This window comes from Wyeomyia smithii, chromosome 1, assembly GCF_029784165.1.
Source record: "Wyeomyia smithii strain HCP4-BCI-WySm-NY-G18 chromosome 1, ASM2978416v1, whole genome shotgun sequence".
In the NCBI taxonomy this organism is placed as follows: Eukaryota; Metazoa; Arthropoda; class Insecta; order Diptera; family Culicidae; genus Wyeomyia; species Wyeomyia smithii.
The window spans coordinates 104,825,651-104,843,379 of NC_073694.1; the positions used below are offsets into that span (position 1 = coordinate 104,825,651).

General features: G+C 37.2%; 1 protein-coding gene across 3 annotated transcripts in view; it reads left to right on the forward strand.

Moving 5' to 3' along the window:
- LOC129718452 (integrator complex subunit 7) overlaps window positions 1-17,729 on the forward strand; it is an 809,667-nt gene that overhangs the window by 286,340 nt on the left and 505,598 nt on the right. For all 3 annotated transcript variants that reach the window (XM_055669241.1, XM_055669242.1, XM_055669243.1), the window contains exons 5-6: window positions 8,897-9,469; window positions 9,532-9,740. In XM_055669241.1, coding sequence (XP_055525216.1) covers window positions 8,897-9,469; window positions 9,532-9,740 — 782 coding nt within the window. The remainder of the gene's footprint in view (window positions 1-8,896; window positions 9,470-9,531; window positions 9,741-17,729) is intronic.

Below are 17,729 nucleotides of genomic sequence, written 5' to 3' on the forward strand. Positions count from 1 at the left end.
GGCTGGAAAAGGCCTTTTCAAGGATTCTAGCCTTGAACCTGCCAAGATACTTGAATGTAAACAATTACATTCAGTATCGCTCGACAAGGGTGTAAAAACTTACACCCAATCAGACTCTTTTCGCGTGACTTTCGCCGGGTCTGCTCTGCCGAGTATGTGCTCGAGGACAAGGTGCGTCTGCCCGTGCGCTTGTTTGTACCGCGGGTAATGAATTGCCTCAAGTGCAAACAGTTGGGCCATACGGCCTCCCACTGTGGCAATAAAGCACGTTGTGGAAAGGTCGGAGAGCAACATGCGGATGACGCCTGTAATAAGGGTGCTGAAAGGTGCCTTTATTGTGGGCAGACTCCGCATGAGCTGTCTGCATGTCCAGCGTACAAACAGCGCCAAGACAAGATCAAGCGGTCTCTGGAAGAGCGCTCTAAGCGCATTTTCGCAGAAATGCTCAAAGAGGCCGCTGCCACCAAACTGGGTTTGAGGTCTTGTCATCCGATGAGTCTGATTCTGACTATTCAGTTGGGGAACCTTCTTTTGTTGAACCCGGGAAGTCTAGGAAGAGGAAAAACCTTTCTTCCCCTAGACTTCCTAGGAAAGGACAGAGAAGGTCTGAAGTGACTGATACTAAGAAACAAAAAAGTGCTATAGAAAATCCGAAGCAAACTCCTCCGGGATTGGCAAAATTGAATTCAAGTAAGGAGTTTCCGGCACTTCCAGGAACATCAAAAAACCCAACTGTTCCTTCTTTTTCGTCTGAGATTCAGCCAGAATCTGGACTGCTAAAGTTTTCAGATATTCAGGATTTTCGAAAATTTTAACATAACTGATCCTCTTAAAAGTCTTCTGCTGGCATTTCTACCAACAGTTAAAACGTTTTTGAAGCAGTTGACCGCTAAATGGCCCCTCCTTGCAGCGATCGTATCCTTCGATGGCTAATTCATCGACTGAGATGAAGGATTCTTTCTCTATTTTACAGTGGAATTGTAGAAGTATCATCCCCAAAATTGATTCATTTCAAGTTGAGATGCATTTTCCCTCTGTGAAACTTGACTCACTTCAAATGTAGATCTTAGCTTCCATGATTTTAATATAATTCGCCTCGACCGAGACACCCCTTACGGAGAAGTACTTCTAGGGATTAAAAAGTGCTATTCCTTCTATCGTATCAACCTCCCCACGGTCCCAGGCGTCGAAGCTGTCGCATGTCAAATGACAATACAAGGTAAAGAGCTGTGTATTGCCTCAATATATATTCCTCCCAGAGCACAGGTTGGGCAACGGCTGCTCTTTGATTTAATAGAACTTCTTCCCTCGCCACGTTTGATTTTGGGAGATTTTAACTCTCACGGCGTGGCTTGGGGTTCCCCTTCTAATGATAACCGTTCCTCTTTGATCTATAACCTCTGCGACGACTTCGATATGACAATATTAAACAACGGGGACATGACACGCGTTCCGAAACCTCCAGCGCGCCCCAGTGCTTTAGATTTATCTTTATGTTCAACATCGCTACGGTTGGATTGCATATGGAAGGTAGTCCTTGATCCCCACGGTAGCGATGCTTTGCCTATTCAAATTTCAATTGATAATGGTTCAACTCGCACGCGATCAGTTGATATTCCGTATGACCTCACACGGAATATCGATTGGAAGTTATACGAGGACATGATTTCAGAAGCTGTCGAGTCGATTCAACATCACCCACCACTTGAAAATACAACCTCCTCGCGGGTTGATTCTCGACGCCGCGTTGCAAGCCCAAACGAAAAAATATCCCTGCGTGACGATCAAAGATCGGCCTCCCACTCCGTGGTGGGACACGGAGTGCTCCGATGTCTACACGCAAAGATCCGACGTGTTTAAGGCCTTCTTTCGGGTGAAACGTCAACCCGACGACTTCAAGCGGTATTTGGAGCTTGAGACCAAGTTCAAAAGTTTGGCTAAAGCAAAGAAACGCGGATATTGACGTCGGTTCGTAAACGAGACGTCGAGGGAGACATCGATGAGCACTCTTTGGAACACAGCCCAAAGAATGCGAAATCGCGTAACGGTCAACGAAAGCGAGGAGTCTTCAAGGCGGTGGATATTTGATTTTGCCAGGAAAGTATGTCCGGACTCTGTTCCTGCGCAAAACTTTGTTCGCGATACGTCTCCGGGCCACGACACGATAGAACCACCTTTTACGATGGCAGAATTTTCAGTTGCCCTCCTGTCCTGTAACAATAATGCGCCTGGGTTAGATAGAATCAAATTCAACTTGTTTAAGAACCTACCCGGCAATGCCAAGAGGCGCTTGTTGAACTTGTTCAATAAGTTCCTGGAGCAAAACATTGTACCGCAGGATTGGAGGCAAGTGAAGGTGATCGCCATCCAAAAACCGGGAAAACCAGCTTCTGATCACAACTCTTATCGGCCGATTGCAATGCTATCCTTTATCCGGAAATTGATGGAGAAAATGATACTCCGTCGTTTAGACCATTGGGTCGAATCAAACGGTCTACTATCAGATACTCAATTTGGCTTCCGCCGTGCCAAAGGAACGAATGATTGTCTTGCGTTGCTCTCTACAGATATTCAGCTAGCCTATGCTCGCAAAGAACAAATGGCATCTGCGTTCTTGGACATTAAGGGGGCTTTTGATTCCGTTTCTATTGACATTCTTTCGGACAAACTTCACCGACAAGGATTTTCACCAATTTTGAACAATTTTTTGCACAATTTGTTGTCCGAAAAGCATATGCATTTTACGCATGGTGATTTGGCAACTTTTCGCATTAGCTACATGGGTCTTCCCCAGGGCTCATGCTTGAGCCCCCTTCTTTACAATTTTTATGTGAATGACATTGACGCATGTCTCGCAAATTTATGCACGATAAGACAACTTGCGGATGATAGCGTGGTCTCTGTTACAGGAGCCAAAGCTGCCGATTTGCAAGGACCAATGCAAGATACCTTGGACAATTTGTCTGCTTGGGCTATACAGCTAGGTATCGAATTCTCTCCGGAGAAGACTGAGATAGTAGTTTTTTCTAGGAAGCGCGAGCCTGCCCAGCTCCACTAACAGTTAATGGGTGAAACGATTTCTCAGGTTTTGGTACACAAATATCTTGGTGTCTGGTTCGATTCAAAATGCACCTGGAGATGTCACGTTCGGTATTTGATGAAAAAATGTCAACAGCGAGTAAATTTTCTCCGGACAATTACTGGATCATGGTAGGGCGCCCACCCAGGAGACCTTATAAGGCTTTACCAAACAACGATATTGTCGGAGCTTGAGTACGAGTGTTTCTGCTTCCGCTCCGCTGCAAACACCCATTTAATCAAGCTGGAACGATTGCAGTATCGTTGTATACGTATCGCACTAGGTTGCATGCATTCGACCCATACGATGAGTTTGGATGTTTTGGCTGGCGTTCTCCCATTAAAAGACCGCTTTTGGGATCTGACTACTCGTATTCTTATCAAGTGTGAGGTTTTGAACCCCTTGGTAATTGAAAATTTCGATAGGCTAGTTGAACTTAATTCTCAAACCCGTTTCATGACTGTGTATTTCAATCACATGTCTCAAAGTATAAATCCTTCCTCATACACCTCCAATCGTGTCAACTTGTTAGATACTTCTGATTCTACTGTATTTTTCGATACATCCATGATGGAAGAAACTCGTGGAATCATTTACGCGTGCAGCAGATCCCTAAAATATTTTATAACAAATTTAAAAACATCAACTGCGACAATGCGTTTTATACTGAAGGATCACTTCTCAACGGGTCCACTGGCTTCGGTATCTTCAACAATAGTTTAACCGCCTCCTACAAGCTCGATAATCCTGCTTCTGTTTACGTCGCAGAATTGGCTGCAATTCAGTATACCTTAGGGATTATTGAAAAAATGCCCACGGACCATTACTTCATCTTTACGGACAGTCTCAGTTCTATTGAGGCTCTCCGATCGATTAAGGATGTAAGGCACTCTCCGCATTTCCTGGGGAAAATACGGGAACATCTGAGTGCTTTATCCGAAAAATCTTCTCAGATTACCTTAGTGTGGGTCTCTTCTCATTGTTCCATTCCGGGCAATGAGAAAGCGGACACTTTGGCTAAGATGGGCGCAACAAACGGTGATATTTACAACAGACCAATTGCCTACAATGAATTTTTAAAATTTTCACGTCATAATACACTTATCAACTGGCAGGCCTCGTGGGATAAGGGAGAACTGGGGAGGTGGCTACACAGCATCATCCCCAAGGTTTCCACCAAACCTTGGTTTCGTGGGTTGGATGTAGGACGAGATTTCATTCGCATGATGTCTCGGATTATGTCCAACCACTACGGGTTAGATGCACATCTCCTGCGTATTGGGCTGGCGAGCAGTAATCATTGCGTTTGTGGATTGGGGTACCAAGACATTGAACACGTGGTTTGGGTGTGTGCTGAATACCGCGGCGCCAAATCTCTACATTTGGATACCCTCAGGGCCCGAGGAATACAGCCCTATGTGCCAGTTCGTGATATCCTCGCTCAGCGAAACTTGCCATACATGCTACTTGTTTATAGCTACTTGAAGAGCATCAAGGTGCCCATTTAACAGCGAAACGACTCGGATAAAAAAAAAAACATGTTAGTTTAAGTAATAGATTTAGTTTCAGCTCGTAGTCGGCAGCGAGGACAAAAAAATTGGCTTTAGATTTTAAGATATTTTAGACCATAAGGCATCAGATTTAATTGGCTCCGTAAAACATTAATTTGTATTGTGCCGTGTCAAATAAATGTTGGGTGAAAAAAAATTGTTATTATTGTTATTATTTTTATTATTATAATTATTATTTTTATTATAATTAATTTTATTATTATTATTATTATTATTATTATTATTATCATTATCATTTTTATCATTTTTATTATTATTATTATTATTATTTTTATTATTGTTATTTCTTGTTTATTTATTTATTTTTTTCTTGTATTTTTTTTTAATTTTTTTTTTGTATTTTAATTTATTTATTTAGGTTTATTTTCGAACGCTCAAATACCTTCCCAATCTCTCCCTAATCCCTTCCAAAGGCATTCATACAGCCCCGCAAGTGGCAGTCAGCCATTATCCTTCCTTAAATATTGGGGTTGGACAGACTTAGCTCCAACTGCCCCACCATCTACCGCAAAAGGAAAATGAAATGAAATGAAAATTGAGTTCAAATATTCATAATTTTGCTTGTTTAACATAGTGTTGTGAATAATACCTCAATTTTCAGTAAGCAAAAATCTGTTATTTTTACTCAAAAGTCTTTCTTGAACATAAACAAACATTTTAAAGGTAGAAATCATATGTCATAGCTTTGAATTAAGATTTAGAGACAAATTGAGCCAAAATATTCATGATATTGCATGTTTTACTTAGTTTTGTGAATAATATCTCTATTTTCAGTTATCAAATAACTATTTTTTATCTCGAATGTCATTCCTGAATATCAATGAACATTTTAATAAAAAAAATAACGTGTCATCGCTTTGAATTCTGATTAAGAGGCAAATTGAGCCTAAAAATTACTGTTTTGCATTTTTCATGTGGTTTTGTGAAAAATATTTAAATTTCAAATAATCAGATACCTATGATTTTCCCCTCAAATATCTTTCCTGAACACAACGAACATTTTATTATAGTCAAAATCACAGATCACTGCTTTGAGTTTTGATTTTGAGGCATATTCAGCGATAAAAGTCATGATTTTGCATGTTTCACGTAGTTTTGTGAATAATATCTCGAGTTTTAGTAATCAGATACCTGTTATTTTTTCTCAAATGTCTTTCTTAAACATCAACGAACATTTTAATGAAAAACAGGATCACATGTCATCGCTTTGAATTTTGATTTTGAGACGAATTAAGTATAAAAAGTCATAATTTTGCATGTTTTGCGTAGTTTTATGAATAATATCTCAAGTTTTAGTAATTAGATACCTATTAGTTTTTCTCAAATGTCTTCTCTGAACATCAGCGAAAATTTTCATGTTAAAAAACCTACAAGTCACCGCTTATTATTTTTGTATTAGATGGAACGATTTAAAATGATGATGATTGTTATACACCTCAAAGACAGAGGGAATAATCAATAAGAATCAATAAGAACAAGCGTTACGGAATTCCATTTTTATATAGTAGATGTTTGTATCCTCTTATCAACAGAAATTCTAGACTTTGTCTCAAGAAAACAATATCGCACGCTTAGCCTTGGGGCTAATAGCGGTCTCGATCTACTAAGATTGGTTGAGAGAATTCGTTATCGATATTGTTTTTGGCACATTTTGTATGTGTAGGATAAGTGAGCAGTTGAGAGCAAAAGTGGAACATGTGCCATTGAGTCAATTTTTCCGGAGACGCGATAATCGAAAACACTCCAATAGTAAATTATTTTCAACAATTTTTTTCCAACTAACTGCACTAAATCATTGCTGGAAAAGTTTCATAAGACGGTACATGAAAGCATAACGAGTTCTGGTTGAGAAACTCACACAAACTTCAATGGAAAAACATGTACCACTTTTGTTCTATGGGAAAAATAATGACAACCAGAAAACGTTGAGAGCAAAAGTGGTACATGTCCAGTGTGGGACGTAAAACATTCATGTCTTCAGCAGTTGTTGATGATCTTTTTGTTAACGAATTCTGTCGCTTCGTGGCGCTAGTGTATATGTATTCGGTTACAGCATACGAGTGGATACTGAAATAGGTGAAATGTTCTATGTTACAAAATAGTTACGGGTAAACTAGCGCCACGTAGTGAGAAAATTTCAAAGCAGACAGACCAATACTCAATCAACTTTGCTTAAGACAAGATTGTTTTATATCCTAAGATCCTCGATTTACAATTCATCTAACATGCACAGACTGGACATGTACCACTTTTGCTCTCAACGAAATGGTGATTATATTAATTACCAAAAATTGTTTTGGCTGTAACTTTGGTTTAGGTTATCAGATCTCGGTTTTTCTTGGATATTCTAGTACATTATTGCGTTCTACATCAATTTATGCAAAAAAACCCAAAAAGTGTAAAAATGGCACATGTGCCACTTTTGCTCTCAACGGCTTAAGTACAACGATACACCGTGCCCCAGTGCTGAGTCGAGAAAATTTCCAGCTCGAAAAGATCCTCGACTCGATCGGGAATCGAACCCGATATTACAACCGTGTGGGAGAGCTAGCCGACCGACATCGCTAACCACAGAGCCACGGGGACCACGATTGTCTCAAGAATAAACTGTTAATTTACAAACAAATATTTAGACCAGCAATGTTATATGCAGTCCCCACCCGCATAAACAAATACCATACACGAATTTTTCCCGTATAGTATCCTAACCATTTATAAAAAAGTCACATAACCATTTACATACCATATCAGCTTCAGTTTTGACCATCTAGTTTATAGTAAACTGAGAAATAACCATTTGGTGAACTAGGCGTTAGGTATGGTTACCATTCAAAAACATCGATTTTGAGAAACATATATTTTTCGATATTATATACGATATGGTAATCTAATAATCCAAAATTTTGTACTAAAACTATTCTTCAAATCGTATATAATATGTCGTTTTGCAGTAGTTTCCAGTTGTTCAGGTATCATTTCATGAATGGTATATTTATATTGAAATATATTCTGATAATCGTTCGTGGAATAGTCGTGATATTGCTTTGAATATTATGAAGATTGTTAGTGGCGATTTTTTAATTGTTTTGCAAAAACATGATGTTTTTGTTTTTCACCTGCAGATATCATCACTTGCCAGTCATGTAGCACATTTTTCTTTGTGAGTAGTCATATTTATATTCTTCCAGGCTACGAGGGGCGCTGTTTTGCATTCGTCGTGCAATTCGACTTCAACTTCGTTCTGCTCGGAGATACTGGATAGAAAAAATTACTGTATAAATACTAAAGCCGAAAGATCTGTGACCAATTTAACTACCTTCTATTATAGTTTGACAAAAACCTGCGACTGCAGCGTTTCGTCTCTTTGTTTCTCGATGGAGCTTCAACCGTTGAAAGTGTGGTGAACAAATAGTGCTCATATAATATTGTAGCTCAATAGTTTAAGTCATTCAATTTAGTACAGTAATAACTGATAAAAGATATTATCACGAACAGTTACCATACTTCATTAAGTACAGTCAAAGTCCTTACCGCTTCAGCAATTGTTTTTGATTATGCGGGCATCTGGATAAGTTGTTATACAACCAGAAAGAAGATGCTGCAAAGGATTCAAAACAAACTTCTGAAAATGATATTGAAGCGTCCTCGCTGGTTTTGCACGAATGAACTACACAGGCTCACTAATGTGGTAACATTAGAAAATATGTCAAACCAAATTATCAATAAGTTCCGACAAAAATCGTTGCAATCCTCAATTACAACGATTAGTTCACTTTATAGTCGATAAGATAGAAGTAAGATTAGGTTAAGGTTTAATTTTAAATTCATTCATTTTTTTCTTGACTAGTAGGTTTACAATTTACCTACAATTATATTTACCTAACTGCGGAAGCAATTACTATCTTTTAATGAAATAAAATTTTCAAAAGTATATGTAATAGAGTTGATATGTCACCGTTTGTGGCAGAACACACAATATAAATTCTGAATAAATATTAGTACATAATTAATTCACCACAAAACACCCCCCCTATTTTAAAAAAAGTGTATTTTCCCGTGAGAAATATGCCAAATATTTGCTCTGTCTAATGTCCGCCTAAAATTGCCGGTTCGGGTCCCGTCTGGGTAAACATTTTTTTTTCTAAGTATAAGTCACACTTTCTGTTCTCGTTCATTTTTGCATCCTCGTATATCTACCAGAATTGTTCGCTTTACTAAAATTTGGAATTCTACTGTTATTTTTTAGGTCTTTTGCTATTGGAATGTGCTCTAAAGTGGCATCGATGATTGAATCGCTACAAACACCTGTGAGCATGAAAATTCTTCTCATTCCAGTGCTACGCCACATGTACCACGATGCTAATACGGCAGCTCTTGTTCGAACGTTATGTCGAAATTTATTGCCAAAGTATCCTTCAGAACAATTTGTAATTGCTATTCTACAATCGCTGTCACATTTATCGTACGTCACATTTGTTGATATACCCGATCAAGTAGCTTTACTTCTACTGTACCTCAATGACCCAAGAAGACGGGTTCAGTATGCTGTATTGCATTCTTTGAATAAACTCGCTAGAAAAGGAGCATATCTTTGGTCAAAAATATCTATAAACAAGTTGCTGAAATTGGCACTGCAATGTAGCTTTCCTAGTATGACATTAGATGTTATAATCACTCTTACCGATTGTGCCACAACTTGTTCAACTATGTTAAATGACGAACAAGATCGAATAATCCAGATGTGTAAACGCTGCTTGACATTGGAACATAGTATTATGGGAAAAGCGTTAACAATTTTGACGCGATTAGTAACATATTGGTAATTGTAACAAAATCGATAAACATGTCTGGAAATGTCTACATGATTTTTTTTCATTCTAGTGCTTCTGAAAACATTTCTCCTCCGGATTGCTTCAAAGAATATCTTTCTTTGAACCTCGAGTATCTAATTCATTCCGCATTGCATAGTAAGGCACATTTGAATGATTTTCGTGTTTACTTAAAATGTGGAATAAATCTTGCTAAAGTAAACCATGAATTCCGTCTAAACTTCGCTGAAATGATTGCTGAATTATTAGTAGAAGACTGTGGTAAGTTTTTTTAAATTTATTTGAGAGGGATACAAGTTTTTTAGATTATATTTTTATTTTGAATAAGCTTAGCTTAGCTTAGTTCTGACTGTGCATATCAATGGTTGCTACTCCGTGATTAATATTTTTTTTAGCTAGTTGAATTTTCCCGGCGATGCTCGGGATCAAGAGTTTTAAAATTAGGAACCATTTTTATTGCATTATTAGCACAACTCACTTTAAAAATATTTCACATCTTATACGTCCATCATCACTTTAAGTACTTTAACATTCTGAGAACGCACAGAACGAAAATATCCATATTGGATTGCATTTTGTGATTTGGGGATGTTTTACAGAAACTGGAAGTCGCCATTTCGGATTTCAAAATGACGTAAGGAGTTCGGAAGAATTGAAATGGTTGGCCAAATACCACTTAAGATTATTTTCCTAAAACCAGAAGTCGTTAGTTTAAAAAATGTTGTGTGGGGTCAGCCCAGTTCCGAATATACCACACTCGGGTGATAACCGGATATTCGTTAATCGTTCACAGTAAAGTCTCTTTTTATGTAACTTTTAGAAAAAATAAATCGAAGTAAGAAGATTTTAGCGTTACCATTAATGCTTAGTTCTCCTCTTTAATCACATCTAAAGAGACATGTGAACTTTTATAACGAAAATGTTTGTTGGTGGCCAAGGAACACGTCTGAGAAGAAGTTAACGTTTTAATCCACATAACTACGTAGAAATAAAAAAAAAAAGATTAAACCAATGAAATGCGGCTTTTCCTCCAGCCAAATGTCCCAAGATCTAGTTTTGGTAAAAGTAAGGAAGTATTTCGAATCCTGTAATGTGTTACTATTCACAAAACTACGAAAACATCAGAAATGTAATTTTTTTCTGCTCGACTCGCACCAAATTAAAGCATAAATTCTTCTGCAAGAAAATATTTGCAGATGTTGAAGGAACAACGAATATTTTATTGAAAAAAAAAATTAATTTACAGGCGAATTGAGCATGTATTATAATGCTCACCTAGAATTAAAAAAAAAAACTATACGAAATGTTCATCTGCTCGAAAAAACACCCTGTGCAAAATTTCAGCTCAATCGGACTTAAAACGGGGTAGCTCAAAGCGGTTTAGTTTGGCCTTTTTGGAAACCGAAAAATCACCCAAGGAGGGGGCACGTGAAATTTCGGTTTTCGAATTTTTTTTTGATGCCAAATGACTTAAAAAAACATGAAACGTCGAGAATTGGTGTTGGTTTTTTTTGCAAAAATCGACTCTAGGACTTAGTCGTTTTTTCAATAGTGGAAGGCGGAGTTCAAAATGTTTAGAATTTATCTTTTGAAATTGATCACTAGTCTCTCGAAATAGCCTGTAAAATGATATACACTATAACTAGCTTCGAATACATTATGTTTCATTAGGGTGGTTCATTTATTCGGCATAGGATGGTTCATAATATTGTGAAAAATGAGTATAAAATTTAAAAAAAGCACTTCGGTTCGTTTGATTGGTGTGACGTCTTCAACAAAGTTTTAGATAATAACTCTGTCTTTTCAAATTACACTTAAAAAATTAATCATTCAAAAAAAATTAAAAATGTATTATTCAAAAGTGCTCATTTTTTAAAAGTCTGATTTTTCAATAAAACCTACAAAAGATTACCAAAACAATTAAACAAGTCCGATCATTTAGAAATCAAGAAAAAAAAACGTTCACCTCATTTTTAAAACAAAATTATTTTTTGAAAAAAAAATATTTTTTCAATTATTTTTTTTTTAAAGGCATGTTTTTCTTTTGGAAGGACAAAATATTATCTACAACGTTGCCGAAGATACGATGCCAATCAAACAAACCGTTCCAACTGTAAACATATTTTTAATTTCCAATAGAGCACTCTATTAGTAATTAAAAATATGTTTCCAGTCAAAACGGTTTATTTGATTGGCATAGTGTATCTGGCAAAGTTGTAAATAATAACTTTGTTATTCAAAATAAAAAAGTACCCTGTGAAAAAAAAATAAATTAAAAAAAATTGTTACCTTTTTTTCGATTTCTCCATGACTGGTTTCGTGGTTTTTATAAAAAAAACAGTCTTTTTAAATGGGCTGTTTTGGATAATTAATTTTTAACTTTCTCTTAATTTTTTTTTTATAATTTGTTTTAATAGTGTATTTTTTTTAAAGACAAAAATACTATCTACAACTTTGCCGAAGAAGTCACACCGCTCAAAGGAACCGTGTTGACTTTAAAAATATTTTTAATCATCAATGCCTATCCGAAATAGCATTTTTCAATAGCTTTTCTAAAATGGGTTGTGTTTCAAAAAATTAAATCAAAAGCACAAAATGGCATCTTTTGCCTATAAAAACGTCTATGCAAAGTTTCAGCCAATGGGTACGTTCACGTTTTGATGATGTAAACTTGACAGAAAATGTATGGTCGAATTGTCAAAACGACGCAAACCCAGAAATACCGAGTCAATTGTGTTGCGTATCTGATTGAGATCCCTATACTCTCATTATCACTGAATGGCATCGATACAGTCTATTGTCCGATTATAAAAGCCAGAGCAATGTGTGTTCGATCAAGTATTGACAATGGACATTATTGTGGTAAATGAAACGAATGAATTGTCTGGTACAACATTCGAAAGAACAAGTACAAGTGTCCTAGAAAGTAGATTTCTCAAAAAAAAAAACATATTCTATCAGTTTCCACCGTTTCATGTCATTTTAAGACACTTAAAATCGAAAACATTTTTCAAATATTCAAATTCCATGTACCTCCCGTGTGTGATTTTGCAAATGACAAGAGAGCATTCAACATTTTCCGCGAGACACAATCTTAATTTTGGTTGAGATTTTTTTTTGCACAGAGTAGTTTTTTGAAACATTTTGTAAATTTGTTTTGTAATATCTTGCCATTGGTATTTTTGTTCAATTTAACATTGCCACCCTAACGACAATAATATAACAAATATTATATTTTCAGGAATTTTTCTATTGGTATTCAGTGGAAAGTGATTTTTTATTTTACACTCATTTTTACACAAAATTATGAACAACTCTATGTCGAATAAATGAACCACCCTAATGAAACACAAGAAATGTATTCGATGCTAGTTATAGTACAGTCAGGTTTTTTTACGCGGTTTTTTTATACGCGGTTTTTACGAGGTTTTTTTTACGCGATTTTTTGAATTACCGCGGTTTTTACGCGGATTTTTGAATTAACGCGGTTTTTTTACGCGGATTTTTGAATTAACGCGGTTTTTTTTTACGCGATACCGCGCCAATTCAAAAAATTTTTCCGAATTGACGTGGGTTTGGAACCAGAAACGTTCAAGTGTTTATCTAGTAAAAGACATAGTCCAAAAAATACTCTCCGCCCACCGAAAGATCCGGAATGACCGTCAAAGCGGACAATTAAATACTGTATTAAATACTGGTTCTAGAGTGTCTCGGTTTTTTTTTAAAGCCCTTTTTGCTGGACTACTTTACGCGGATTTTTTAAAAAACGTGGTTTTTCACGCGGATTTTTGAATTAGCGCGTTTTTTTACGCGGATTTTCGAATTAACGCGGTTTTTTAAGCGGTTTTTTTTACGAGGTACGTATCCCCCGCGTAAAAAAAAAAACCTGACTGTATATATAATTATACAGGCTATTTCGAGAGACTAGCCTGTATAATTATATATACAGTCAGGTACAGCCTGTATAATTATATATACACTATACAGGCTATTTCGAGAGACTAACATTTTGTAAATTTGTTTTGTAATATCTTGCCATTTTACATGGTATTTTTTTTCAATTTAACATTGCCACCCTAACGACAATAATATAACAAATATTATATTTTCAGGAATTTTTCTATTGGTATTCAGTGGAAAGTGATTTTTTATTTTATACTCATTTTTACACAAAATTATGAACAACTCTATGTCGAATAAATGAACCACCCTAATGAAACACAATAAATGTATTCGATGCTAGTTATAGTACAGTCAGGTTTTTTTTACGCGGTTTTTTACGAGGTTTTTTTTACGCGAATTTTTGAATTACCGCGGTTTTTTACGCGGATTTTTTAATTAACGCGGTTTTTTTACGCGGATTTTTGGATTAACGCGGTTTTTTTACGCGATACCGCGCCAATTCAAAAAAATTTTCCGAATTGACGTGGGTTTGGAACCAGAAACGTTCAAGTGTTTATCTAGTAAAAGACATAGTCCAAAAAATACTCTCCGCCCACCGAAAGATCCGGAATGATCGTCAAAGCGGACAATTAAATACTGTATTGAATACTGGTTCTAGAGTGTCTCGGGTTTTTTTAAAGCCCTTTTTGCTGGACTACTTTACGCGGATTTTTTAAAAAACGTGGTTTTTTACGCGGATTTTTGAATTAATGCGGTTTTTTACACGGATTTTTGAATTAGCGCGTTTTTTACGCGGATTTTCGAATTAACGCGTTTTTTTAAGCGGTTGTTTTACGAGGTACATATCCCCCGCGTAAAAAAAAAACCTGACTGTATATATACAGGCTATTTCGAGAGACTAGCGATCAATTCCATTAAATAAATTCTAAATGTTCCAAACTCCGCCTTCCACATTTGAAAAAACGACTAAGTCCTAGAGATTCGATCATTGAAAAAAAAATTCAGATGACACCAATTCTCGACGTTTTATGCGTTTAGTCATTTGGCATCAAAAAAAAAAAATAAATCGAAAACCGAAATTTCACGTAACACACCTCCCCCCTCTCCCCCTTGGGTGATTTTTCGGTTTTCAAAAAGGCCAAGCTTCAATCGCTTTGAGCCACCCCGTTTTAAAACTCGGACTTAAGTCTGATTGAGCTAAAATTTTGCATATGGTGTTTTTTCGAACAGGTGAACATTTTGTATAGGGTTTCTTTTTGAAATTCTCTTGTCATTTTTTTCCATACGATGATTGGCCCCTAATGAATAATATATATATAAATTCCAAAAAGAGTATTTTAATGTGTTTTCCTATGCAAAAAATCATTTTCAAACATACGTAGTTTTTAAAGTAATATCTCATCTTTTAGCAATAATTTTTCCTCAAATGTCTTTCCTGAACATTAACAAACATTTCAATGAAGAACAATTACATATCATAGCTTTGAATTTCAATTTAGAGGCAAATTGAGTTCAAATATTCATGATTCTGCTTGTTTAACGTAGTGTTGTGAATTTGTTGTCAATTTTCAGTAATCAAAATTTTTTTATTTTTACTCAAAAGCCTTTCTTGAATATAATAAACATTTTCATGGAAAAAATCATATATTGGATTTAGAAACAAATTGAGCCAAAATATTCATGATATTGCATGTTTTATTTAGTTTTGTGAATAATATCTTTATTTTCAGTTATCAGATAACTATTATTTCTTCTCGAATGTCACTCCTGGATATCAAAGAACATTTTATTGAAAAAAAAAAAACGTGTCATCGCTTTGAATTCTGATTTAAATCCAAATTGAGCCTAAAAAATTATTGTTTTGCATTTTTCATGTGGTTTTGTGGAAAATATTTAAATTTCAAATACCGTGAGGCGTCTCAATTCTGCGCGGCTCCTAATTCTGCACACTTCGTACCAAAATGATGATGCCGTTTAGTAAGAAAGGAAACATAAGCAGAAAGCTAACAGTTAATATATAGGAAATCACTTCCAAACTTCATTTTTGAAAATCTGCTTTCAATTGATATTTTTTAACATTTTAATACGAAGTGCGCAGAATTAGGTCACCTTACGGTAATCAGATTACTATTAGTTTTCCTTCAAATATCTTTCCTAAACACAATGAACATTTTATTATGCTAAAAATCACAGATCACTAATATTAAAAAGAAGAAGATTGGACTCGCAGCTTTTGAAAAATACATAAAGCTGCTTTTTTTCCTTGATTCAATAGCTCGAGCCTCACGTTTCCGCAACGGTCTAATCGGTTGCACGAAACAATTGTCTCGTCGTCCTTCTCGTCCTCACTTGTGCTTCTAACGTATGCGTTAAAAAAATTGACTTTTTTCGGATAGTGGCAAAAAATAACTAGAACAGATAATTGAGTTTGATAAATTTCCTATGGAAGGTAATTATGTTAGCTTACTCGCAAAAAAAAAACTACGCCCTTGCGTGCGGCCTTCCGGCAGTTAACAGGAACATTCGCCATAGCGGACGAAAACATGTGTGTAGGCATGTTTTTTGATTAATTTTTCGTTTTATTTATCAATTTCTCCTGTAATTTCTTGACAAAATTGTTGACGTAGATTTTACGCTTCGGGCTTAAATCCTCGATTAACCGCATCTTGGGAACGTTGGGCGGGTTCGCCAACTTGGGTACCACATCGACATTTAGCCGTTCCATCTCCTCAAATGATCGCCTCGAATAGTGAGCCGACTCTAGATCCGGCCAAAACACCGTGTCTCCGGCCTTATGGTATTTTCTGGTGAACGACGCAACATCCGGCAGGTACTTCGTACTATAATGCCCTACCAGTCGTTGCCATCCAGGGTGAGACAGGTCACGTCGTCCATCACCACCGCCACGTCGTGAATTGCCGGGAAAATCGATTTGACCATCTTATTCAGGCGCTGCCGCTGCGTCATTACCTGCAGCTCCGAGACTAGTGAACGGGTATTGACCGTCCATGCACTGTTTGATCGGTTGCACAGACCTCCAGGCCAAGCGCACGCAGCGATGTAGCCACTTTTACCTCAGTCTTCCTCTTCAGTATCCTTCGGAGTATCTTGCCGCTCAGGATCGTCGGCCGTCCTGAACCGGGCTTTCTTTCAATGCTCTGATTGGTGTTCAATGGTGCCAAGATGTTGTAGATGCCGGAACGGGCGTATCCGGTGTCCACGAACTGCCGCACGATGTCCGTTTTCGACGCGGCGGGGTACCGTTGTTTAAACACGCAAATGAATTTTTTTCTGATGACTGATGGTTTAGCTTCGTCAGTGCGTGTAAAGATAAACCCATGAAAAATTGACAATTTTTGTCCATTTCTTGGCGCAAACGTTATTAAAGTTCTAGTTTTAAAGTTATTTATTTTATAGCTCATATGCGGTAGCTTAACGGAGCAATGTATTTTTTAATGTATTGGCTTTCAAAGTTAAAAAGAAGCGAATTTTGTTAGAAGAAGTGATCGTTACACCCGATTTACTGGGGTTAGTACGCCTGGCGGTATCCCAAAGGGTGCTCATTGCAGTTTCCCTCGACAACGCTTTTACAAACCGCCGCCAGTATCCGCGTTTTTTCGCTTTCATTAAGCTCTTCATCTGCCTGTCGAGTACTTCGTACTTTCGAAGCAGCTTAACAGAGCCGACTTTCGGTAGTGCTTATACGCCGAGGACCTTCACGCGTACAGTTCAGAGCACTCTTTGTCCCACCATTTGGTGAGAGGGCACCGTCTAATCGTTGACCCGGGTATCGGTTTCGTCTGAGCTTGAGTCGCGGCGTCGATGATCAAGCCAGAAAGGAGCGTGTATTCTTCCTCCGTAGGAAGTTCCTCGTAAGCCTTGATGGGTTCCGCAATAATCATCACATAAGACTTCCAATCAATATTACGTGTAAGGTCGTATGAAATATTGATTGGATCCGGGGGAGTTGAACCATTAGCAATTGAGATAACGATTGGAAGATGATCACTACCGTGGGGATCATTGGTTACTTTCCACCGGCAATCTAACGCTAGTGATGTCGAGCAAAGGGATAGGTCGAGCACGTTTTCACGTGCTGGAGGATTAGGTACACGTGTCGCTTCCCCAGTATTCAAAAGTGTCATATTCAAGTCGTCGATTAAGTTACAAATTAAAGAAGATCGGTTATCGTCGTACAGCGACCCCCATAGCGAACAGTGAGAATTGAAATCTCCCAATATCAAAAAAGGCGCGGGAAGCAACTCTGCTATATCAGTGAGATGCTTCTGTTCAATCCGCGCGGACGGAGGGATATATACAGGGTGGCCACTCAATCGGGAAAACGGG